Source organism: Thalia democratica, chromosome 1 (assembly GCF_965202585.1).
Source record: "Thalia democratica chromosome 1, ktThaDemo2.hap1.1, whole genome shotgun sequence".
In the NCBI taxonomy this organism is placed as follows: domain Eukaryota; kingdom Metazoa; phylum Chordata; class Thaliacea; order Salpida; family Salpidae; genus Thalia; species Thalia democratica.
Genome location: NC_139165.1, coordinates 81,452,615 through 81,480,377, shown reverse-complemented (window position 1 = coordinate 81,480,377; position 27,763 = coordinate 81,452,615). Strand labels below are relative to the sequence as shown.

Below are 27,763 nucleotides of genomic sequence, written 5' to 3'. Positions count from 1 at the left end.
ACCAACAGTTTGAAAGGCGACCTTGTGAAAAAGATAAAGACACAATCACGTTTTTGAAAAAGTATTTACAAAACAAAACAGCTGGAGAAATAGTTGAATACTTGTACTTGTGTTACCAACCTGATGAAAAGAAGAATCCTAGCTGCAGAAAATCAACAAATATTTTTGAATCTGAGTTGAAACCAACTAGGACCAGAAGCAAAAAAGTAAATTACAAGGCTGATACCGAAATGATGAAGATTGAAAAGCAAACGCATTAGAAGATCAAGTTCTTTATTGTCGATAAACTAGTTATGAATTTTGGTTTTATTTTGTCAAACTTTGTTTAGTATTTTTATATAAAAGGTTATAGTTTTTAGAGTCAAACCCTAGGTACCGTTATGAACATAACATGTTTATAAATAGTAGTTAATGATTATGTATCTATTCTTTTTTGTATATGTAGTTATGTTTGCCTGTCTATGTATAATAAAATAAGTTGTCACTACAAATTTAGTTTCACTATATTTAACTTTATTAGTAAATTTTATGACTTATACAATGGCCATAAACATAAAATTTACTCAGAGATTGCGTTCACATTGCAAAAAAAAAAAACAGATGTTTTACTTATCAATAGAAGTATTTAAAGCTTTAGGTTATTTGTTCTTATGTGTATGACTAAAGAAATGTATTTTATACCTCCAAAAAAAAAAACTATTGTTAAAACTTAGTGGTCTATAGAAAAACAAGTTTGAACTTGATAAATATAGTATGCATGATAAAGAATTTAGTTTTATTTATCAAACTTATGTAGTAGTTTTTACACTAGTTTTTACAATAGTATTGAAGCTCGCGGTAGTTGTATTATATAACTGAAAACAAAAGAAAATAAAAAGTTTTAAATTGTATGAATTGTTTTGACTAACCAATCTGAACTGTCTTGTGGAATAATGGTTTGTTAGAAAATTTCTTGTCATCCGAACTTTTCACTGAGTATAAGCATAAAAATTAATAAAATAGTTGTCATACTTGATATTTTCTGTTTTGTTTTAATTAATTTTATTGTCGCAACAAAAAAAAAATCTTATTTTATTTTTTGTATTACATAAACTATAAGTCAAAGACCTTGATTATCGAAAAAAAAAATTCATTTAGCTGGATGTAATCTTTAGTTATTTCTATAGAAAACAAAAAATATATAAAAACGTTAATCCAAGATCCATAAAACTCCATCAAACTTTAACAAAAACTTAAAGGATTTTATTTTCTTGCTAAACAGAACAAGAACTTTATTTAAATCTTCTAATTTTAAATTTAATGGTTAATTATTGTGTCATTGTAGGCCGGCGGGGACGTAGCTTGGTAGGTTTCTGCAAATCTACAGAAACGTATACTTATGTGCGAAAAAACTTGCTTTTATTTCAGCTTGAAAAGACTCTGCTGTCTTAGTTTTTAGTAATTTATGCTCAATTTTGCACTATAATTTTAGAGGTAATTTTAACATATATGTACTCTTTAGCATTTTTAGTGTCGTAAAAAAATGAACAAATTAACTACTTCCAAATTGTGACATTTAGGGCGTTAAAGCTTTATTTTGTCAAAAAGCTGCAATGCAAAATTGAATCTAAAGGAAGCTGTAGCTTAATAATCAAAATTATACAATTTTATGTTACAAAAATTTCCATAACTTGTTGTTGCTATTGACTACGTTAAATGTTTGGTTTTCAAAACAGTATAAGTGTTTTTGAGTTAAATGGTGATTTTTTATACTTATTTTTTATGAAGGGTAGGACTTTTAAACTTTTTATGGGTAGTTTTAAGTATTGGGTACTTTAAATTGCCTCAATTTTGCAAAAAAAAAGTACCCAATATTTTGTTGATGTCATTAACTTTACTTTGGGTAGTTATTAAGGTTAAACTTTGTAAAAAAATAAATTTGCTGTCTAGGCCTATGATTAATTCACTTTGTTTATTTTTCTAAATATGAAAATAATTGTATCTGAAATAAAACAATTGTAAACATTTCACTATGTTAACAAAACTAAGGAAATTTAATTTTCAAACTTGATATTTTTTGTGTAAGTTACAATTTTAAATTCAACCACAAATCAAGCTATTGACTTTGAAAATTTTTCTTTTATAGATTATTGATGACTTTAAGTTATCATATTTCATGAAAATTTCATTATTTTACATGTAGAAGTAGTATAAAAATTACAGATTTTTTGATGATTTTTCTTTTAAAACACTAGATTTTTTCAATTTTTTTTATGGTTTTTCCAGTTTTTGTTTAAACTGTCAAGTTCCTGGTTTCCAGGTGTTTTGGCAACCCTGCTTAAATTTTAAGGAAGTATTCCTTTCAATATGTAAAAAATAGTAAAAAATGACAATTAAAACCTACTGTAGTCTCCTATTTTAATGTTTTATATCAAAAATTGTTTTGGTATAAAAAATCTGTATAAAGATACTTGTAGTTTAGATTAAATTTCATAAAGTGACATCAACTTGTAATAAAAGTGATCTACACTCTTCCTGTACCCAAGGTGGCTCCTAAAGTTTTTTTAAAACTTCTTTCAATTTTTCAAAACTTAATATATTTTTTTAAATTCAAGTCTTATTTACTTTTCTAGACAAAATAAGTGATCAGAATTTCAAGTATTCTAGGATTTTATATAACATTCCAAGGTTCCCATAACCATTTAGGTTTGATGGCCACCGTGTTAACTTAATTTTAAACTATAAAAAGGTAACTTTTGTTGAAGTACATAACTCATGTATAATTAGTTCAAAATTTTTTATGAATTAAATTCATCAATAAACTATAAAAGAAAAATTTTAAAAATCATTTTTTTTAATTTGTGTTTGAATTTGTAAATGTAACTTTATGTTAACAAAACATATTTCTATAATTTTGTTTACATAGGGAAATGTTTAGTATTATTCTATAGTTTTATTTCAGATATGATTATTTTCATATTTTTGAAAATTAAATAAGTGAATTTGTCATAGGCTTAGACAGCAATTATGTTTTTTTTTTACAAGTTTAAGCTTCAAAACTACCCAAAGTAAAGTTAATGACGTCATCAAAATATTTGGTACAGTATACTACCGCTTAAGTACGCACTTTTTTTGGTACGCATCACGCCTTAAGTACGCACTTATCAAGAAAGGTAGAATGGCCAACATGCTGAGTTTGCCTAAGACTTTCAGAAATTTTAAACTAGGGTGAGTAATCCTGAGTAGTCTAAGTGGCCAATTGTGACAGGCCTGTTATTAAATGTTAATAAACTAAATACTTATGTAGTGGTTGCAGAAAAGTGAAAAGAATAACGATATTTGAGCTGTAATGCTATTAAATTAATAAATCTAGATGACAAAACTAAAAAAACCTACAAATACAACATAGTTAAGTCATAACTTAATTTAAATGTACAAACATTGATGTTTTCCAAATGTTTGGTAAACACAATGTAGTTTGATACTTTACTTCTAACAAAACAAAATATGGCATAATACTCTTTTTTATACCATTGACTGACATTGACTTTCTATATTAATAGTATGTATTAATTATGTAGAAACTTTTTATAGACAAAATAAATCATTTTAAAATCTAATAAAAAGTTTTTCAGATTAGAATTATGTATTAAATGTTATTTAAAATAAAAAGACTTGTTTATTTGGCTTAATTATTTGGTGGCTAGTTGTAAGAAAGAAAACAAACAACTAAAGTTCATATTATACTATGTCTTCAAAAAGTACGCACTACCCGTGCTAAGTACGCACTTTTTGGTCGGATTCAATTTGCGTACTTAAGCGGTAGTGTACTGTACTTTTATTTTTGAAAATTTGCTGCAATTGAAAGTACCCAATATTTAAAACTACCTATAAAAATTCCTACCGTTTAATGAATGTTTTCTTGGTCTACACAAATGGCAAGACATAAAGAGTCATAGGGGTTGTGGAGCAAATTAAATTGCATTGTATACAGTTATCGCTCGTACCTCAAGATTCCAATTTTGATGTATTAACATAACTGCATTTTTTCAGATTAAATTCAATAACATTAGAGGTAGTTTAAATTGCTCTGTTCCCGCTAGAAGGTTATCACTAGTTATTTCAGATGTTTTAATTTTTGCAGATTCGTAACTTTTTTGAGCTAGCTACGTCCCTGTAGGCCGGTTATCAGCTGTTATAAGTTTATAAACTGCTAAAACAATTTTTTGCTGAAAAATCTGTGAAATTATGGAATCTGTGAAAAAAATTGTTACATATTTTCTGCTTATCTCGTTCTTTTAGACAAGGAGTTGGCAATGTTTTTAATTTACGGGCAGGATTAGGAAAAATTAAGTTCCTTAGTGGGCCGGAGCATTTCAAATTAATAATCTACCGGATCAAGTATACGGAATTCGGATCTAGTCGGATCCTAATTATAAATTTTTGTCCGGATACGACCGGATATTAATTTTATGGATCCGGTTGATCGTTGTTTCGACACTATTTAATTCACAAAAATTTGTCAAGTATCACATTTAGAGTTTTTCAATAAAAATATTTTTATGTTTTTTATACACGTGGACAGAATTAATAATAGTTTTTTAAATACTATAATTTGATTAGTAAAAATTACCCGAGACAAACTCTGACTTGTTAAGTGTACATAAATTTTGTATTTTTTTCGGTTTTCAATTTTTCTATGGGGGTATTGTATTACTGAAGTTCATTTAAGCATACTTTAGTAAAAGCTCCTTTTTCAGACTTTTACATTGGTGTTTGTTTTTTCTAGGGCAACAATACAGATTTTTATCTGCGATTTTAGTGTTTATACAAAAAATAAAGTCTAAGTAGGTGTATTTATTGTATGCATTTATAAATTTGTTATATTTGAGTTTCTGTTTGTATATAAATTTAGTCTGTATTTTGGTGAGCCTGAGGAAGTTTTAAATGTATTTTTCTATTAAAGTGTGTTTTATTTGGTAAAGTACAATTTTACCAACAAGTATAAAAATGATAAGCAGACAAAACGTTTTAATTGCAATTTTTAAATAACTATAAAATAATATGGCTTTAGTATTAACTTAAAGTAGATTAGATTGAATTTGTTCCTCCAAAATGTTTTTAAAATTTAATAAAGATCCGAATCCTAGCTGAGATTTAGCCTGATCCTGATGCAGTTAGTTTGGAAAGACTTTGTTTTCCGCGATGAGTTTCTTTCAGTTTTATACACTTAGATTATTGTGTTCTGAACATTTAATATATTTAGAATTAGTCAAGCGAAACAGGCTTATTAAGTTTAGTTCAGTCAATCATTTGTTGTAAATATACAGGTACGTACATTTATTTGAGTAAAATTAGTGATTTACTATTTTAAAGTTTCTTACAGGTTAGATTGTACCACAGACTCTACAATTTAGTTCTACTTCTAAATTTTATCTTTCTTTTTTATATATAACAAATTTTTAAATTTTATTTTATTTTAATTTGATAAAAGTCTTAATAATTTAAATTGAACTATTTTATTTAAATATTTTAAATAGTGTAAAAACTTTACAAATACAACTCATTTAATTACATAGAACTTTAAGAGGCAGCAATTGTTCAACAAAACTTTTCATTCTTTAATTTTTCATTTTATAAAATAAATATCTTTTTAGCCCTGTTTTAGATGCAAAATGTTTCAGTGAGAAGTTTAAAATTTTTTGAATATCTGCTGCTTCTTAAATTTACCCTAATATTTTAGATAATTTGTTCTATATATATAAATATTTATAGTATTTTATTAAGAATAGTTTTTATATAAAACAAGAATGGCAAGCCATAAACTCACCATACTAAGCACACTCGGGATAGTTCTAGTTATTTTTTTATTTGTTAAAAATGTTAGATAAGTTAAGGCACTAATGCCTCTTTAAATTTCTTAAAAACTAATGCTAACTAAGTTTAAAAAAAGATCTGGGTAGTTTTAAGATTATTTTAAACTTCACAACTGATTTATATATATTTAATAAGAAAAAAATGAACAGTAACAGTACTTTGATATTACTTAATTTGTTTTATATAACCAAATTTATTTAAAGACTTGATTATAAAAGTTAATTTTCTTTTATACCAGTTGCTATACACTTTGACAAATTATCACAATATAAGTTTAATAAACATCAAATTTAGCAGAATTTACATATTTTTTGTTGTTTTTTGAATAAAAAAAGTTTATTAGGTAGTATGTAGAAAGAGGAATATTTTTTAGGATAAATAAAAAATCAGGATTACTCAGGCTAGTTTTAGGTTACTAAGTATAGTTTCTATTCTAACAGGACAGTTTTAAAACTTAACAGGCAACCATATTTAAATTTATGCTGAACATACTATTATTTTTATTTTTTTATACAGGGTTGCAAAATAACCTGGAGATCTGGAATTTAAAAATCTAAATAAAAACCTACAAAAACATTTAGACAATAACATTGTGCTTTTATTATAAAAAAGTATTTGTATTATACAAATTTTACTAATTGATAATACTAAAACAAATTTATTTTATAAGTTTATTCTCTTATGCAAGAACATAAAACTCAAAACATTTTGAATCTGGACCCGGCTAGATCTTAAGTTTTAAAAAATAGATACGGATCCTAACTTTAAAAAAAGATCCGGATCCGATTCTGACGGATCTTAAATTAAATAAAGAACCGGATCCGGTAGATCACTAATATTGACTACTATCAGCTAAATATAGTTAGATTTTACTAATTACAAAAAAAATTGAAGAAAAAGTGTACCCACTAGTTTATGAACAATGCATACTAATTATTTATTTGCATTAAACAGTATTTTATTAAATGAAATCTTATTTGGAAAAAAAAATTTTTAAGTTTCTAAAATTACACAACTTAAAAAAAAAACTTTCCTTTCTAAAGTTTCCAATCAAAATTAAAAAAAAAACTACTTTTGTATGGTTTTACATCTAAAAGGGTTGAATTTTAACTTTGAAAACTTTTGACAAAATCACATATTGTATTTATTTTTAAAATAAAAAAGAGTAGTTTTACTGTTTATTTTTTCAACAATTTGTTTAACAACTGTTCAAGTCTGCTATTAGTTTGTTTTCACAAATAGATTAGATTTTAAGCATTACCATCTTAACTATAACTGTTTGACTAGGAAATTAATTACATATCATTCACTATGTGTTTCTATCATTAACAAAAGTTAATCACTAATTTTTATTAGTACTTCGTTTTTAGTTTCATATATTTCGTTATTCATGTTACCTTCACGATTTTGAGTTCCGTTTTAATAGAATTTTCAAATTGTTAAAAGTTTAGAAATTTTTGTGCCTGAGAAATTTTAAAGTGTGTTATTAAAAGCTACTATAGAAAATTTTCTATTAGTGAACATAAATATTGTGCATCCCGGCTGAAAAAAGTCTAGACACGTCCCTGGTGCACAGGAAACAATTAAAAACGCGCCCTGACTAGTTCTTCTACTTTATCGGGGAGTTTTTTAATTAAAAACTACAGAACAAACATCAAAGTATGCTAAACAAATTAGCATTTTTGTTTCAAATTAAATACTTTTAAGATAAATTAGAATATAAAAACAACAGTAAGTAACTAATTCATTTTATAAATAAATGGTCATATTTACTTTGTCTTAAAATGTAATAGTATAAATTTTATTATAAAAAAAAACAGTTTTACTTTATTAATTTTTTTTTAAGTTATACTACATTTAATGTTCTGCATGTTTTTTTTTAATATGTAAAAATAGTACTTTTTATCTTATTTATTCTTCTAAATTGTTATGATTTTATCTAACTTTTAATAAACTATAGCTCGATGCTACATAGTTTTATAAACTTAATTAAAATGGGCTAAGGGTTTAGTTGCTGTAATTTTTTTTATATAGTTTATAATATTAGTTTTATAATTACAATAAATCTATAAAATTAACTAGTTTAAACTTATACTAGTATTAAATCAAGACAGTATGACAATATTAATAATGAATATACTTACAAACATTATTTTAAACGTTAACAAATACAAGAGTGAAATGCTTGGTTGTGATTCAGACGAACGAAAATTCGTAAAAAGTTACCTTGACAAAAGGACTGTTAAATTTAACCATTCGCGAAAAAACTTAGCCGAGTTTAACGTCTACAAGATAACGGAAAACAATCCAACAAAAATATTTGATGCAAAACGCAATAATTTAATGTTGTTTCATGGTACAACAGATGAAGGAGTAAAAGGAATACTAAAAGAAGGTTTTAAAAACTCTGAAAAGGGATGGTTTGGAAAAGGTGTGTATATGACCGACTGTTCAAGAACTGCCTCATATTATTGTGGTCTTAAAAATATATATATATTTGTCAACGAAGTTTTTGAATCAGATAGTCTGCAAACCTTCAAACACGGGGATTATTATTCAATGGTTGATCGTGAATTCAAACCCGAGCACCAATTTGAAAAACATGTTTTCGAGGGAGGCCAGCAACTGACTGAAACAGAGTACAAGGAAGATGCTCTAGGAAGAAGGTACAGAGACGTTTCAGTGAATTTTGTAAATGAAGATGATGAGTATGTGGCAGATGAACGCGTTGTAGTTCCAAGATACTTGATTGTGATTGGTTCTTCACCGGAATGTTTGAATGAAGACAAAATTTCGAATGTTGAACATGAACTGAAGAAAAGTGAATCTTCGGACCTTAGTTATGATTTGATTAAAAGTGAACCTTGGTACGTTAAATATCAACAGGTTAAACTTTTTGACGTTGTCGATGAACAGATTAAAAAACTGATGAATTTGTAAAATTATTTGGTGACTAGTTGGTAAAGTTAGTGAAAATATATTTTATTTAACTATGTTTATTGCAGTATAGCAAACCTAATTTTATATTTGTAAAGTTTTCAAAAGCTTTTCTTTTCGTATGTTTTTAATAAACTTTATTAACATCAGTCTACTATATATAAAAATTTTAACAATTGTATAACTCTTTATGAATTTATTTAAAATAATTAGTTATAAAATGTACAACAATTCACTGTTTAATTATGTTAAGTACTTTATTTTAAAATTAAATATGTTTTTCTTCATGATATTTTACTTAAGATAGTATGAAAGTACTTATATTAAACTTTTACTATGTCATGACTTATCTAAGTATCCAAGGTTTTCGTACATTATTTGTATAACGTTTTAATACATAGTCATGAGATATTTTATGGAATTACTACTAACAGACACAATCAAATAGTTATAAGCGTTTATTTAAGCCCATAAGTTTTAAGTTTGCGATCGTTAAATAACTTGTAAAAAACTTTAATTAAATGGCCAAAACTGTTTTAAAAATATAAAATACATTTGTTTCTATTATTTTTTTTTAATAATTTAAAAAAATGATTTAAAATAGCCTCAAATACTTCTATAAGACGTCGTATACTATTGTAAATCATTGACTTTTTGGTTATTTTTTGAACTATATATAAGTTAAATTATGTTGTTATCAAGTCAATTGAAAAAAAAAATTACAAAAATACTTAAGATTCCTGAGAGTTATTATATGTAAAAACACGATTAATATCTTAGTTGTCTTAAATAAGTAAAATGACATTGACAATTACTTAGAATCTATTAAGTTATTTAGTTTTTAAAGTTTCAACTTGTTCGTTTTTTTTGTCTACTACTAAATATAATATACTTTAGAATAATTTCAAACTATAACATTTTTTAAGCGAAGTACTTTTGTTGGTCATACATTAAATATTCAGCGGGGGGTTTCCAAAAACTAGCAATTTTAGTAAAGGTTTTAAATGTATTTTTAATCACCAAAGAAATCATCATCAAAAATCTACAGAGCTAAAGCCTGGATATTTGTATGTAGTGAGATACTTGTGCTGTATTTGTATGCTCAAGTTAACATATAAGTCTGATCGAATTGTTATATTTAGAGTTTAAGTAAAACAAATAGGGTTTTTTTTAGTCGAACAATAAAAACTGTTGTCAATTCAACTATTCTAATAACAATTTTTAAAATTTGATATTTAAAACAAGTTTTGTCAACTTAAGGACGTTTATGTTAGATAAAACGTTTAAAATAAGTTATTTTAAAATAGGTCAGTTGCAATTGTTTAGCTAGTATATATTTGGTTTGAATTTTAATCTAAATAGCGTTTTTAGAAAACTTATTTGTTGCTAATAATAAAAACCACAAACTAGTAAAAAAATTAGGTTTTATTTTATGCATATCAGAATTTTCAAACCGTTTTTTTTTAACTAGTACCAATTTTATCTAAATATACTCTGATATGCTTGAATTTTCGAATTTGCAACATTTTTGTTTTTGATAATATTCTTCACACATGAATAAGTTTTTAAACAACAGTATAATTAACTAACATTGTTATATGCAGTTTCATATTTTATTTTTGCTTGAAAAGGTCGCAATCTCTTGCCACCGAAACCGGTCGCGAATAAAAATCTATTCAAACCAACCTATCAAATTTATTTTACTGTTGCTTTCAACTTTACTTTTCTTTTATTTCATAAATATTTAAGGTAACCCCAGATAATGTTTCAAATAAAACATTGCATCACAGTTACTACGTCAAATTAGTTTGTTTACTTGTGATCATCGCTTTAGCGTGAAACAGTTGTTAAGTAATAAACTCAATTTAACTTTCGTCTTATTTGTACTACGTCAAATTACCATACTAAATTTAAGTAATTATAAAACATTTTTTCTTTTATTTTACACACCCGTCTTTTTACAACTTCAAGTAGTTTTCAAAAGATTATTTTGTTTGTATATTCAAATTTTATAGTAAAAGACATTTAAGAAGATAGCTTTTTGAGAGTTATCTTAGTTTAGGAATATACATAAGGTATTTAATTAAAATCAGTTTTTTTTTTGTTTAATGGAAATACTTACCACAAGGTGTTTTTTTTATAACTGCCACATGTAAAACAATTTCCAGGTAAAAAAAGTTTTCTTCAGTAAAATATTAGTATGAAAGTTTTCTTAAATCAGCTTAAGTTTTGCATATAGTGCTTTAGTTTTGGGAACCGCTCAGTTCCAACCCGCGATCAACTCCCATCCGCACAATTCACACCCGATCAAATAAGAGATCCACTTATCGAGTACGGGTAAGGGGGTTACATTGATAGTAAAAGAAATATATAATTAATGAAAATGAAACAAAAAGATAAAAAATAATAATAAATAAAGAAAATATGTGAAAAAATTGGGTGGGAATTGATCGCGGTCGAATCGCGGAAAACCAAAAAATTCAACCAAGAGTTTTCACCTGAAAGTTGTTTTACAGATTACAATCGTTATAACAACTTCTTGTGAAAAACTTTACCTGGTCATCAAAAACTTCATAAATTGGCTGTTTTCCAATTTGTTCTTAGGAAGACAACTATTTAAACTGTATCAACACAAAAACTGACTAATAAGACCATAAAAATGATAGAATTATTTCAAATAGTTTTAGTTTATAATTAGTTCATACTAATACTTATCAACTTTTTTAAGTATTTGCTCTTAAAATAATTATACTATTGTTTGTAGTTTTTTTTAGTTATTAATTTTGTAAAAATTACGGAGATTTATCTTACATTTTTATTCTGTGCAGCCAAATACTGTCAGATTTTAAGTGTGGCCGAATTCGGCTGTACACGGGTCATGAATATACGTTTATACTTTTATTTAGTTAAATTTTGCTTAAAAATCAATAATTTAAATTTTAAATGGAATCTAGTTAGACGCTAAATGCTTGTAAAGTTTATAATAAAAAGCCTCATTGTACTATAGTTATTTATTGGACGACAAAAAAAGCGCTCAAAGGTCTTGCATGAGAAAATGTTTTAACAAGAAGTATATAAATATAAAAATTCAAATTATTTAAAAAAAATAAAAAACTTTTAAAACCATTAAGTATTTAAAGTAGACATAAATATTTACTAAAAGTTTATTTCAATAATTGCCTAATAGTGAAACAAACACAACACGATCACTAATTCTTCTTCTTCTTCTTCTTCTTCGTCGGTATGCCGCTGTAGAACTCGCTCGTGGGATCGTGCACCCGCTTGTTCGCGTTCCTGTGCTTCAAGCTGGCCGCGTGCTGTTCCGCCTCAGTGCTCATCTTGCTCATCGTCTTCATCAGCTCGGCTTCCAGCTTGTTGGCGGGCTTCGACAGGTTCCGCTTCAATAATTTCACTTGCGCGTCGCCGAGGCACTTCTTCAGCGAGAGGATCATCTTCGATGGCTCTTCCTGTTTACATGTACACTTGTTACAAGTTACATTATAAAACCTTACTGATTATTTCGTAAAAACAGCAGGGAAAATTTATGGAGCGAATTACTAATTTGCAGTTTTAATAACAATCTTCTAAGTTTGGAAATATTAGAATAAATGTTTTCACGTAAAATAAGCATCAAGTAAGCTTTATGGTCCTTTATTATACTACTGATGTTTAATAGTTAGAATGTGAGTCTTTTGATTCTAACTTTTAAACATCAGTAGTATGATAAAGACTTACATTACATACACAAAATTAATTTAGTACAAGTTAAAAATAACTTTTATCAAAATTAGTAAATAGAAAAAATAAAATAGACTTGTAAATAAAAACTTGTAAAATAGAAAAAGTTTTTTATAAAATTTTCTTATATTTAGTGAGATTAATTTTATTATTACAATTATATTTATAAAAGAAAACCAGATATAAAAACAATGGTAATTATATTAGAAGTTTTTATTGTAACTTAAAGGAACATTATCAAGAAAATATATCTTCTAAGTGTTATATGACTGTATAAAAATAACTATTCACTTTTAACTTTTACTCACAACAACTTTTACAAATAGTGTAAACTTGATAGCGTAATATCTTTTACTAACTATTTACCAACTTAATTTAATAAAAGTTTATGACTAAAAATTAGATATATCTCATTAAATCCGCACACTGTATTATATGTACATAAGAGAAAAAATGTAAATATAAAAGTCAAAATATGTCAAGGGCATACATAATGTTACGGAGGGTCCACCTTGATTTTTACGAGTTGATCTTAATTTATAGAGTTTTATCTGAGCTATTAAATATTTAACCACTTGAAAAAATTCAGAGTAATTTTTGTGATATTAGCAATCAAAGTCGGTGAGCTCAATAGGTTCCTAATGTAAGGCGCAAACTAAAAACGCGATAAAAGACCATTTCATTAAAATTCTATCTTCTCGTTCATTTTATGAGCAATATTTTTAAAATTTTCACAGAAAGTGTATTGTTAAATTTAAAAAAAATTGAATGCAGGAATTTTTTAATTTTGAAAAATAAAATAAAATATAAAACACTTTTATTGTTTTTTAATCTAAAACTTTTATTTTTTAGTACTTTTAAAATTTCCAACAATCATTGTCTTTTAAACTATAACATTTCCTGAAAGTTTAACGTCTCTAGCTCAAAAAAAGAAGGAGAATATAGGTTTTTAATTATTTTTTAAATTTCCGAGAAAATTGACCCCGAAAAATTGGCGGTCCATACGTTTGTATCGGAAACTTTTTTTTAACTACAATATCTCAAAAGTTAAATAAGATTTTTTAAAACTATAAAAACTGTCTTGTATTTTGGACTTCAAGCTTTCATATAAGATCCAATGTTATTTATAGAAATGTCGGACCCTAAAATATGCCCTTAAACCAGATTCAAACTTTACTTTTTAATTAACTTCAGCCATAAACACTGCAAACCAACTTGAAGAGCGAAGCTTTTTGCGACGTGGCCCAGATGCAAGTTGGTGACGCGGAAAATGAACTTGAGTTGGGTGGGGTAGGTGGCGTAAGACTTGACAAACGACAGGAACGCCTTCATGGCGCAACTCTTCAGCGAGGCGTCCTCGTTCAAACCGTCTTCTATCTTGTTGTGGATCTCCGCTGCTTTCTCACTTCCCAGTTGCTTTCTAAAAGTTATGTGAGATTTATTTTGTATAAAGGTATTATAGATACAAAAAACTATTGCAGCTTCATTTTTATTTAATATTTAATTATATGTTAAAAGCTTATATTTCAAAAAAGTCAGTTATTATCATTCCTTAGTTAAATAGCTTTAATTTATGTTCAGTTGAATTTTGTGTTATGGTTGAATATAGATACAAAACAAATTAATACAACTTCATTTTTGTTTTCAAAAAAAATGTTTTTATTTATCATAACTTATAACAAACCCAAAAAAATAACATTTTTCTAAAAATATTACCAACATCTGATATATTGAAATATTTAAATAATTCAATACAAGCTTAATGATTTTTACACCACGGATCGGCAAACTACGGACCACAACATATTTTTTAACTTAAAAACAACTTGACAAAAAAAAAAGAACTTTTTGATAATAAATATTTTCAAATAACATGTATAGAAAAGAAAACACTTTTAAATGATTAATTTATTTACAGCCCCAAAAAAGCAACTTTAGCTATATATATTTATTTTATTTGTCATTGCTAACAGTAATAACACAAATAATTATTTTTGTATGAAAATAATATTAAAATCTGATCTACTCAAATAGTAGTTTTCAAGTAATTAAGCATTTAGTTTAGCTTTTAGTTTCAATTATTTTTACATTATTAACTAACAAACTACGGACTGCAACAACAAACTTAAACAACCAAATTGGAACTTTTTTATGATAAATATTTACAAATGCGATCTCAATTTCTTTTTTTTAGTAGTGCTTGTTTGATGGTTATTTTATTAAACTTTTGCTTTTGACGAAATTTAAAAATCTCTATACAGTATAATTTTCAAGTCTACAGCAACCTAAGTTAATAATTTAAATTTTTGATATTAAGAATAGTTTTATTATAAAAAAAAGTTTCTCATTATCAAAGGCAAAAACGTTATTCAACACAATCTAATTTAAAAGTAATATCTTAAAACAAAAAAAAACAATATCAACAACTTTAAAATAGTTTTTTTAGTTTAAGGGTAATCTTATTTAAATAACTTAAAATTCAAAAAATTTATTAGAATTTTAATTTGAAAAAAAAAACTACTTGTTTATGATTTAAATATATTGCTGAAAAATATTCAGTTGTGTAATATATATAAACTTTATTTATTTAACTTCTTTTAAGCTAAAAGTTATATCTTTTTTTAATAATAAAAGTAAGTAATATTTTTTTAATCTTCAAGAAAGCTGTTAAACTAAAAAGTATAAGTCTTACGACAAACATAAAATGATAAAAAGTTATAATATTTTTAGTAGCAACTTTTAAGTGCTTGTTGTGCCTGGCTTTTACTCTCAAATTTTTATTTCATGATAAACTTTTATTGTAAAATTCTTAAACAAACTTTTATTGTAAAAATTAAATTGTTGAATAGTTTTAACACATTAGGTAACTTCTTTAAGATTTACAATTAATTAAGCTGTATATTTTTCCAAAAATTTAATTAATAAAAAAATCAAAAGCTTATTACAGGGTTGCCACAGATCAAGCTGAGAAAAGTTTCATGACTTTTTACTAGAATTCTCCTGACTTTTCTAAATCAAACTCTTAATTTAAACTTATTCTAAAATACATAATCAAACACTTGAAACTTTATAAAGCTTTCAATCTTATGTTTTTACAGGTTAAAACAACAGTTTTTTTTTGCTAAATTCAATAATCTAACTTCCATTACATCATTTAAACCATCTGTGTATGATTGATGTTTGTAATAAGCAGCACCATCAGCAACTTGTATTTTCTAACTTATAAACACAACTTGTCTGAAAATAGAAACAATATCATCAATAGTAAAAAGCATACAAAAACTGCTTGTTCAAGTAGGGTAGTTGTTCAATATATTAATCGAAATATATTGTAGTTTTATAAAGGATATTTTATTAATTTTTACCAAATGCAAGCATTAGAAAAGGTAATTTTTTAAATTTCTAGGAAAATTCTGCAATTTTTGCCTGATTTTAAAGGATTTTTAATATTTTTTTTACCATTTGAAGGCTTTGGATATTAAGGAATTTTGTAAATTTGAAGTAACAAAATCTGACGTTTTTTTAAATTTTGTCAAATTTCCTAATTTTTGTCCTTTATTTATAGTTTTTTTGACTTTTCCTGATTTTCCTGACCTTGTGGCAGCCCTGTTATTAGCATATAAATTTATGTTCAGTATATATATATCTTTTTTAATATGTTTTAAATGCATACGAATATATAAAAAGCTAATTTAGAATACATAAGCATTATTAATAAAGTTTTGATAACTATTTGAAAACAGCCATTAACAAAGTTAAATTAAAAAAATTAAAAAGCCATTTATAGTAAAATTTTTACAAAAGTAATTCTTAGAAAAATTTAAAAACACTACTTAAAGCGTATTTTATCGTTACACACAAAAAAATCACAAAAGACCAACATATAAGTTTATCAAACATTATGATAATATTTGAGACAAAAAAACTTAATTGATAAGCAATGAGTTGAAAGTTTGTAAACCTTATTTTAGTGTAATAAAAGAAGGATAAGAGTAAAATTTATTATTTTTGTATATTCAAGTGAACTTGTTTCGCTAGGATCGTTTGCTAACAAACGATTCAATTTATATATTGAGTAGTTAAATCTTATTTCGAAACATAAGATAATAAAAACACAGAGTGGTTTGAACTTACCGTAAATTTGCAGTGATTTTATCTTTTGCCGTCGTCACCAGACCATTGAATATTTCCTCATACGTCATTTCGCTCAAGTTCGTGTCAAACTGCTCCAATATTTTGTCGACGTACTTTGATTCGGCAGGAGTCAAAAAGAGAACAGATTTTCCTGTTAGATTAAAGCACGGAAGTTAGTATTTCACAAAGCATACAGAAAATCGAAATCATCAAACTTGATTAATCTTACATAAAAGTCATGTGTTAGGTCATGTTGAAAATGAATTAAAAATTTACCAACTTAACACAAGATATTTGTTGGCAAATAAAACAGTCACTATTCTAGACGTGTTTCAAACTTGCTATTTAGTTTATTAGCCAAGCTCTTTTCAGATATATTTAACATAAATATAATGATGTGATATTTAATTATTTGCCTAAGATTTAAGGGCATTCCAGTAAAATAAACTTATTCAAAATATGTTAATAAACTAAAAATTTTTTAAATAAATGTGGTTGTCTATATATAATTCGGACTATAAGTATACTAGTATAAACAACATAACCTAAACTTGATTAAGCTATAAGATATAATCATTCTGTTGTTTTTTTATATTATAAAACTAGTTTTTGATAGTTCAACTTCAGTACTTTGAACTATACACACAAATATTTTTGAGCACTAAAAGACTTTTTGTTTTCAAAAAATTAATTAAATTTTAAAATGAAACCTCGAAATAGATTAGTAATGTGCATTTAAAATTTTGTAATCAAAAACAAACTACAACATAAACTTCTACAAAAGCATAAAAAAATCCTATTAGACAAAACTGTTCACTAAATAATTATTTTTAACATATTCTAAAAAAAAAGTTATAATTATTTATACAATTACAACGAAATATATGCTTATTTTTGTAACTCAAACTTAACACAACTAATCCCGCATAATAAAAACCCACTCACCTCTCTTCCCGGCCCTGGCGGTCCTGCCCACCCTGTGTATGTAGTCGACGGGGTTGACCGGGCTGACGTACTGCACCACCATGTCCACCTCGGGAATGTCGATGCCCCTCGCCGCCACGTCCGTGCACATCATGATGCAGCTGTCCATGGACTTGCGCAACTTCCCGATGGTCCTCGTGCGCTCCGGCTGCTCCATGCCGCCGTGCAGCGGGAGCACCTGCGTGGACGCCGACCACTGCATCGTGTCGCGCACGATCTGTGTTTAAATTTGTACAATAAAAAGTCTACAAAGGTCGAAAAGATCAAAGGAGGCTTCTACTAACTTATATTTTTGTTCATGGCCTATTAAACAAAAAAAACATGTTATACATATGTTTACTCAGCTATACTAGTCAAAGTACGATTTACTTCAAGTAATTGTGATTGTTGGTAGCACTTTGAGAAATTTTAAAAACAAATTAGTGGCCTGAGTCACAAAAAATAACGGTAACATGGTTAAATTTGTGGTTTGAGATGTTTTGAAGGTTAAAAATCTCAAACTTAAGGCCATTGGGAATATTTTGTTAAATTGATCTTGTTTCGCACATTAAAACTAAACAGTTGCTTTTTACTACTTATTTCAAGGTTGCTAAAATTTGATAAGTTGCTAAACGATCTGTAATGAAATTTGTGTTTATTAAGATGTTTTTTATAGTTTGTGAACAAACTTTTCGAAAACGGCTCAACGAGTTTATGTTACTTATGTCGGGGGAATTTTTCAAAATCCGAAGTTTTTCCGCACCACTACCAATAATACCACGCGTTGCCACTGGCACAAATGATAAACGGACGGTGTGACTTTAACAAGTATAATTTAAAACAACATATACGAACAAACAGTAATAATCAATCTAAAACCAACTTTGTCGAACAGCTTGTGATGGAAGTGCACCGAGTCCCTGCACGAGAAGAACACGACGACCTTCAGCTTCTCCTCCTGGCACTTCTGGTGCAGCAGCGACACGAGCGTGACCAGGCGCAGCTTCGAGGGCACGATGGACACGAACTGGTCCAAAGTGGTCGGGAACGAAACCTTGTCTATCGTCAGCTTGGTGCTCGAGTCCACCGTGGTCAACCTTTGAATGTTTTGAAAAATTTAGGATTTTAATTTTACAACAGCAATCAAAACTTGTTTAAAAATTAAGTTGGAGTGTTAGCAGTTTTGACACAAACTTTACTTTGTCACTATACAAGTGGTAGCTATACCTTAAAATTTCTATCAAATTCAATATACATTTTAATTACAAAAGCACATTTTTACAAGTTTTTTTCTTATGGCAAAATATATAAAAAAAACGAATTTGTTGTAAAAACAACTTTGAATAAGCGGAAATCATCATAAAACATATTTATTTACAATCGTACTACACAAAAACAAATCTTATTAAAATTATAAATTGTTTAGTTAGCTATTTCAAAATATATAGTATAAAAAATGGATAAACTAAAGAAAATAATTGCTGCTATTATTACTTAAACAGCTTATATATGAATCAGTTTTTATCACTAGTATTCCTTATTGATAAATTTTTGCTTTACAATTTTTCAGAGACTATGTATGTTGATAATTTTAAAACTATAACTTAATCAAATATATTATTATCTCAATGAAAGTAACAAGTAAAAACTTTTTAAACAGTTTATATACTAATTTATTCAACACACAAACAATATTTAAAACTAAACTTTCTGAAACAACATAAATAAAAGTTTCGTAATCAATTTCGTTAAAGTGATTTAAACAGGTTGGTTTATTTTAAGAGCATAAGGGAGTAAGGGCTTCTTTTACAAAAATTTTCATGGACTTTTAGAAAAACAACAAAACTTTGTTAGTTATAAACTTTAGAACAAAAAAAAAGTTAATATATTGTACTCAAAGTCTTAAAATTCATACAATAGGATTGTTCATTTTTAATTTAAGATTATACTCAAAAAGTTTGAGAAGGACTGCTTAAAATAGTCTTTTTTTGCCTGTTTAGCTTGACCCTTCTATAATGATTGACTAATATTGAAATCTCTGATTTTGGCCCCTTTAGTCTCAAAAACTAATTTTCACTGTAACAGGGTTGCCACTCATTTTTTCAAAATTTTTTCCAGGTTTTCCAAATTTCTTCCAGGTTTATAAAAGTAAACATTTTTGGGTCTATTTTTAGTCTTAAGTTAACTTCTATAAAAGAAACTGTGTTAAATAGTACAAAAACATTTAAAGCATGCTGTAAAGTTACTTTAAATGTGTTTTTTAATAAAAAATTTTTTGATCATGACAAAAAAATCTTATTTATGTGATAGATTTTTTGTGTCAAATTGAAATTTTAGTACTGAAAACGTTAAAATTATACAAAAATTCCAGGTTTTTCCAGGTTTTTTGATCAAAATTCCAGGTTTTTCCAGGTTATTTTTGCCTAAATTGTCGAATTCCAGGTTTTTCAAGGTTTTTCCAGGTTTCCAGGTAAAGTGGCAACCCTGACTGTAAGTAATAGTAAAAACCAACTGTTAGTTAAGTTAAAGATCATTATAACTAAACTAATATGTAAAAAAGTGTTTTACCCCTACACCCTATATAATTTTATTGTCTTTAACAAAGTTGTTCAATAGTATTACAGGATTGCCAAAGGTTAAAAAAAAATCTAGGCAGACATCTTCTTCAGACATTTTAAAATACAACTTTGTTTGTTTATTTTTAGTAAAAATTAAATTTAAGGTAATATATTGTCTTACATGGTTCAAAGTATAAAAAAAAAAAATTAATGCTACTTTAAATATGTTTTTAAATAAAATAATACAAAAAAAAAAGACAGCTTTTAATAATCTGAATATTATAATTTTCCATATAAAAGTTGTTTACGATTCCTAGTTTTTTAGTTGTTTTTGTTTAGGTTCAAGTTTTTTCCTGTATTTTTTGACTAAATTGTCAAATTCAATGTGTATTCAGGTTTTTTAGAAACCCAACGTATGGACCAGAACTATTTCATGACCAACTTACTCGAAAAATAAAACATTCACTGAAAATATAGGTTCTTCATTTTTAAGCTATTGAGCTCAAATTTCAAAGAAATGTATCTTGCATTATTAGAAAAAATCTATTGTAACAATTTAAAATAAATGTTGAAATAATGGTTTTTCCATTATTTTTCACAATTTTTATACATTAAAGTTTATTGCAAACAAAATACAAAATAGAAGTACTTTTCGGACACGCTCTTCAGTATTTTTTCGTGTCAAAACAAGCTGAAATAATGATTCGAGGTTTGCATGCATGCTATTCAAGTTTTCCATAGTAAATTCGAGGTTTGCATGCATGCTTAATATTTGAATAGCATGCATGCAAACCTCGAATTTACTATGGAAACAGCAACTGAAAACAATTTAGCATTCTTAGATGTTAAGGTCAATAGGGAGAATCAAATGTTCTATACGAACATTTTTAGAAAAAGTACCTTCAGTGGGGACTATGTCCCTTATAACTCATACAGTCCAATGAGACAAAAACTAAATCTAATCAGTTGCCTTACATATAGAGCAATGAAAATTTGTTCTGAAAAATATTTAGAAACAGAATTATCAAATGTGGAAAGAATCTTTGCGACTTTAGGTTACCCTCTAGACATAATAAAGAACACAATACAAAAAACAAAGACAAGGTTTGAGTCAATAAAATTTGGTCCAAAAAAGTGTCCGGTATACCTTAAGTTGCCATACAATCAGAATACAGTTTTGCATAATAATTTGAAGAAAATAGTAGAAAATGGCTATAGATCTGTTAATTTACGAATAGTATACTCAACCAATAAACTGTTTCAGATTAAAAACAAAGATAGATTACCCACCCTAAACACCAGCAATGTAATTTATAAATTTTTATGTTTATGTAAAAAAACATACGTGGGTAGAACGAGTAACAATTTGATTGCAAGAATTAACCAACACATACCAAAAAACCTTTTAAACAAGATAAAGTCATGTAACGAGGAAAAGAAATTTGATGATTTGAAAAAACTAAATAGTAGTTAAGCGATTGGCCAACACCTGATTACTAATCCTAAGTGTGTCGAAAACTATAAAGTGGATAACTTCAAAATAATATCAGTTGCTCGTAATGAATTTCACCTAAAAACTTTAGAAGCTATATACATTTTAAGCTTAAAGCCAGATCTCTGTAAACAAAAGAAATTTGTTTATTCGACCATTTTGTTTAATTCGTTGAACTTAAATTAGTTGATTAGTAAAGTTGTGTTACATTTATATTATTTCTGATTAAACGATTGCCTTAATTTGTTAATTATTACTATTGTGTTAAATTTAATTTGTTTTCTTAAATACTTAGTTTTATTAGTTTTTATCAGTAAATCATTATTTCAGCTTGTTTTGACACGAAAAAATACTGAAGAGCGTGTCCGAAAAGTACTTCTATTTTGTATTTTGTTTGCAATAAACTTTAAAATTTAAAATAAATTAAAAAACTAAAACTTTATGACTAAAAGAAAAATAAAGAAATTACTCAAAATTTTTAAACTTCCCACAATAGGATTATTAATCATAAAATTATGCTTTTACTTTAAAGGTTTGAAAAAAAATTAATGAAAAACTAGAAAAGTATAAAGACTTTTAATGAAATAGTTTTTTTTGCCTTTTTAACTTGACCCTTGCATAAGGATCCTATTGAACTCTCCGACAGTGTCTTAAAAACTAATTTGAATTTTACAAAACAGTAAAAAAACAAATGTCAGCTCAGTTTAAGATGTTTAAAACTAGATCAAAATGTAAAAAAAGTGCCCTACCCCCCCCCCCCCCCCCTTTGTTCTTAAGACTTTTTTTATTTTGTTCTGTGTATGCTAATTTATGTCTTTGTGAAAACAATTTAAATTTTTTACTACTTATACAACATAAAGATATTGTTTTTTTTTTGTGATCTAAACTGTTTTTATACGAGTCAGCAAAAACTATTAGTTTAGCAATTTAAAAAATAACTTAAAACCATTATAAATAAGATTGATAACATTAAAGGTTTAGAAGTTATGAACTTATCAGGTAATATTCTTTCAAAATTTGGTTTATAATACTATTTTTTAATAACTCAGGACATGTTTTTTAATTTTATAATGCACTAAGGTTTAACTTAAAATAAGCAAATTTAGTTAACTATATAAATATAAAAGTTCAAATGTAGTTTTTCAAAATGATAAAAAACTATTGACAATCCAAACTTTAAAAACTCAAATTCTTTTAAATAAGTTGAAGTGCTATATCTAATAATTATTTAAATTCAAAAATAAATGATCATGTAGACTTAATTAATGAGACAATGATGGTAAAAAAGTTTTAAAAAGTATTAATCAAAAAACAAAAAAAAATCATGTAGCTTAATAAAAAAATATTAAGATGAAAAAAAAATTATAACACTTTATTTATAGCACAAGAATTGTCATGAACTCAAAAATGTCTGTATGTGGTTTTTATAGATAAACTTTAACACTACGATTTTGTTGAAATAAATTTTATATTAACCAGCCTTTTTAAAAACAATTGTAAAATATCAAAATAAATAGCAATAACTAACTTTTTATTATCATCTGTTGCATCTGCTTCTACTCTGTATGGGTCTTGAAGGTTCAAATCGACCAGCTTTTCCACACCCTTTGAAAGAGTGGCGCTGAGCAAAATAGTTTGGACCTTTTCAGCTTTGGTTTGCTTGCGGATGGTTTTGAAGATCTTTTCAACTTTTTGCTGCATGCCCATGTCCAGCACCCTGTCAGCTTCGTCTAAAACTACGAACTCCACTTTTGAGAAGTTCAAGCACTCTGTGTTCTCTATGTGATCAGCTAGCCTGAATAATAATAAAAACGTTATAAATAGACTTTTGTTTTTATGAAAATGTAAAATAGATCAGATTTTATGGTATTGGTGTTAAAAAATTGTTTAAAAAAGTAATACTAAACAAACTAGAAGAATAAAAATTCATACTTTTAATTTAAGAGTTTTAAACTTATTGAATTTTGAATGAAAAAATACAAATTTAAAACTAGAATATTTTACCTTCCTGGCGTGGCAATTATGACGTTTACACCTTTCCTTATGCTTCTCTTTTCATTTGAAAGCTTGTTGCCTCCAATCAGGCAGGTTGGAACAATCCTCTTGGCTCGCATGACCAGCTGATTGAACACCTCGTAAGTTTGCAAGGCCAACTCCCTGGTGGGAACTATGACCACCGCGTAGACACCGCTTGACCTGGACAATCCCAGTTTCCTGCGCAACTTTTCAACGACAGCTAAAGAGTAAGCTATTGTTTTTCCACTGCCTAGAAAAAATCAATTATATTTAGAGGTATTTTTAAAATAATTCTTTAACTGGAGTACATTAAAATAATACACTGCTAATACAATTATGTAAAAAGAGATAACCTGTTTTTTTTTAACAAAAAAGGCTAATTCAAAGTGAGTTTTATAAATTTGTACTACAGTTAAATTTTAACATGTGTTTCATTTTGAAAAAACCTAGTGTTAACTGATGTAATAAAAGCAAGTTAAATTTAAACAAATATGTGCAAAGAATAAAAAAGTAGAAATTTTGTTTTCTACATCAACAAATCTGATTCAATAAGGTTTTTAAAGTATTTATTACTAGTTATTTGTAACAATTTTAAGTATATAAAAATACAGACAAATATTTCAATTGTATGTTGTGCAAACAGTATTTAGTATGTTATTATATATTATAGCTTAAAATGTCACTTAAAAGTTAAACAAAATATAAAAAGTTAAATAAAGTTTCTTTTTAAGTAATTAAAAATTCACATATTTTCAAAGCCATCATTGTAAAGCCATAGGGGGTCAAACATTATTGCTTAATAAAATTAACATTGGACCTTAAATAAAAGTTTAAATTACTTACTATAAGATACTTTTCACAGAAATAAAAACAAATTCATTAAGAGATACAAACTTATGAAGGAGAAATTTTTTATTGCTGATTGGTTTTTGAATATTTGAAAATATTCCTTCATTTTTAATTAATTAACCAAAAATCTTTTTTGAAGTGTTACTTGCAACAACAGAAAAAAATCATATTTTAACATTCTTTTAATATTCCAATTTAAGAAATTTAGGACAAAAGTAAAAAAAAATCATTAAAGTCATCAAAAAAAAAATTTTACTCATAAATTTAAAAAAATTGCTACAAATTTATTATTAAGTTGAGATAAAACTGAGAAAATTTCAGAACAATTGCTTAAAAACTGTAGGAAAAGATATATTTTTAATGGAATAGTCTTTTTACCCCAGATCTTCCATAACTACTAAACTACATAACTCTTAAGACTTTGTTCGGTACTCTAATATCTCAAAAAGTAGTTTGAATTTTACATAACATTAAAAATGCAATTCAGCTATATTAAATATTTTTAAATTAAGATCAATATGTAAAATAGTGCCTCACCACCCTATGGCCTTAAAGATTATAACAAGATAGTGTAAAAAACATTAGGTGAGTTGAAATAAATAAAAGTGTTTGAAAATATATATTTAACTTTTAAAATAAAAATCTAAAAACACTCTTAAATATTTAATTTCTAGTAAAGGTTTAAACTTTTTATGACAACATAAGTTCAAACTACAAAAACATATGCAAAACCTGTGGGCGATCGCATAAGGACATCAGTGTTGTCTTCTGAAAGTAGAACTGGCAACGACTTCCGTTGAACCGTGGTCATTTCTTTAAAGTTCATCTTATCAACGAGGTACGAGGTCAGTTCACTGCCAACTTCTTCAAGTTCAGCGAAAGAGGTTTTGTCAGTTTCAACCACAACAGGCTTTTCAGTGTGAGAAGTTTTGATCACTGGGAGCTCGGGATTTCCACCAAAAAGAGAGGTCTTTTGCTTTCCCTTTTTACCAGGAGTAGAATTATGTAAGCTTTTGTTCAAACTTGGATTGCTTTTGTTTTGATTTTTTTTAGCACTCTTTGGCACACTGAATTTTTCTTTCTTTTCTAAAGATTTTTCATTTTTATTAGCACTATCTTTGTTTGTGCTTTCTTTTGAGGAAGAATCAATTGATTTTGCTTTATTAACCTGGTTTTGTTTACTCACATCTTTATTTTTTGTATTGTCTGTTGAGTTTAGTTGTTTATTTTTCTCATTTTTATTTATTTTTGCCCTTCTTCTACTTTGGATTCGCTTCTTTCTACTTTTACTCACTTTATTTTTAGCTTTAGATCTGGAGGAAGGCTCCTCAAAGTTGATGTTCAGTGTAAATCCAGTATCGCTGTCAGACATTTTTTATATTGTATATCTAAACATAAGTTAATTATTAGTGGGTTGTATATTTTAAAACTTCATTTCAGATACAAAAGCTTTAAACTTATATTAGGCAGTTTTAAGTATACACCATATATAAATAACTTTATTTGTTTTGTAAGAGCATTAAGGCCATAGAGGGGAAGCCATGTTTTTTAGAAGTTGATCTTATTTTATATAATTTTTTCTAAGCTTTAAGATGCTTTTTATGGTTTTAAAAAATTCAAATTATTTTTTGAGATATGACCAGTTAAAGTCGGGCAGCAAAAAAAGACTATTTTGTTTAAAATCTATCTCCTCCTACATTTTTCAAGCAATCTTCTTCAAACTTTCACAGTCTAATCTTTATACAATAACAAAAAACGTTACTTTGGGATTTAAAAAAAAAAAATTTTAATAATATTTAAAAAAAAAACACTTATTTTTAATTTTTGTGATAATTTTTTTTTTTTTTTTACATTATAAAAATTCTAAAGTATTTTTTTTCCATTTAATATAAGGAACATTTCTAGAAAATTTGAAGAAGATTGCTTGAAAAATGAAGGAGATAGATTTTTAGTGAATTTTTAAATTTACAAGAAAATTGAGCTCAAAAAATTTGCGGTCCATACATTTGTATTGGAAACTTTTTACAAAAAATAAAATATCTCGAAAGTTAAATAATATTTTTGAATTCTATAAAAACAGGCTTGTAGTTTGTATTTAAAGCTTTCATATAAAAGCCAAAATTAATTTTTGTAAAAAAATTTATTTGACCCCCCCCCCCTATGGCCTTAAGTATAACTTCTATCAAAAAACTTCAGAAATATGGTAAATTTTTTCTGCTTTGTTATAATTTTTTTTATTATAGTAAATATGTGATAATGTATTGATAAAAATAGTAATTATAATATTTTTATTTTAAATCTTAATGGTTTTAAGTAAAACTTTTAATACACCAGTAATATTGCTTTAAATAACTTCTTTATCAAGTCTAAACTCTATCAAATTTATCTTCAAATATTTATGTTTAATACTTTTTTGGTTTAAAGTATTAAATTATATAGTAAACGTTGAAATGTAAATTAAATAAATTCAGATGATTTAAAACTTGGAAAGTATCTTTTTTTTTTTGTTAAAACTAATTTTTTTAAGAAAAAAACACTATTGTAAAGTCTTGGTCAATGGCTGAAATCTAATGGTAACTTTTTAGTCAAATCAAAACTATAATAAAAAAATCACATATCCTATTAGACAGAGTAAAAAAATCTGCTTTAATGTGATAAATATTGTGGTACTATACTTTAAGTAAACAAAAGTCTGCAGGATAAAAACTTATTTTTTTAAGTTAACAATTGTAATATCTTAATGCATATTTTTAGTTCATTTACATATACAATTTTAAATTTATTAACTGTTTTCAAAACTTTAAAACAATTTTCTGCTCTTTTTTATTGAATGCCAACATTCTAACACTTAGTTTATTCATTCAGTATTCATAATTATAATCAGATAATCTATAAATAGAAGTAAAGTTTCTGTTTGATAAAAGAGTTCAGCTAATAGTGTAAACTTGTTTACCTTTTTGCTTTTACCTCAGGGTTGCCACACACTCAGGCTACTCTAACCGCTTTAAAAAAATTTGAAAAGTTAGACAGATTCATGCTTGTTTAAACTTTTTCTACAAAACTCAGGCTAGTTCTTTTGACATAAAGTCTTATTTGTCTCAAAAGTTGTGTTTTTCTTAAATCTTATAGATACTATTTTGGTATAAATACTTTATGCATGTTTTATTTTTATTGGTTTATGGTTCATTCATTATGCATGGTTCAGTTTTTAGCATAAATT

At 26.5% G+C, this 27,763-nt stretch overlaps 1 protein-coding gene across 1 annotated transcript; it reads right to left on the bottom strand.

Moving 5' to 3' along the window:
- Nucleotides 1-11,831: 11,831 nt before the first annotated feature.
- LOC145849801 (ATP-dependent DNA helicase DDX31-like) lies at nt 11,832-25,920 on the bottom strand. Its single transcript, XM_082954863.1, has 8 exons — nt 25,276-25,920; nt 23,683-23,944; nt 23,207-23,473; nt 18,512-18,725; nt 17,611-17,866; nt 16,666-16,816; nt 13,747-13,951; nt 11,832-12,260 (listed from the first exon to the last, which is right to left on the bottom strand). The coding sequence occupies exons 1-8, from the start codon at nt 25,913-25,915 to the stop codon at nt 12,003-12,005; spliced, it is 2,253 nt and encodes a 750-aa protein (XP_082810989.1). The 5' UTR covers nt 25,916-25,920; the 3' UTR covers nt 11,832-12,002.
- Nucleotides 25,921-27,763: the final 1,843 nt, after the last annotated feature.

What these genes read in the sequence shown, in the direction of transcription:
- LOC145849801 (XM_082954863.1), bottom strand. Translation starts at nt 25,915, where the DNA reads ATGTCTGACAGCGATACTGGATTTACACTGAACATCAACTTTGAGGAG. An exon ending in CCTTATGCGATCGCCCACAG is followed by an intron (nt 23,945 to 25,275) that starts GTTTTGCATATG and finishes GATTTTTTCTAG; the next exon opens with GCAGTGGAAAAACAATAGCT. An exon ending in GCAACAGATGATAATAAAAA is followed by an intron (nt 18,726 to 23,206) that starts GTTAGTTATTGC and finishes AAACATTCAAAG; the next exon opens with GTTGACCACGGTGGACTCGA.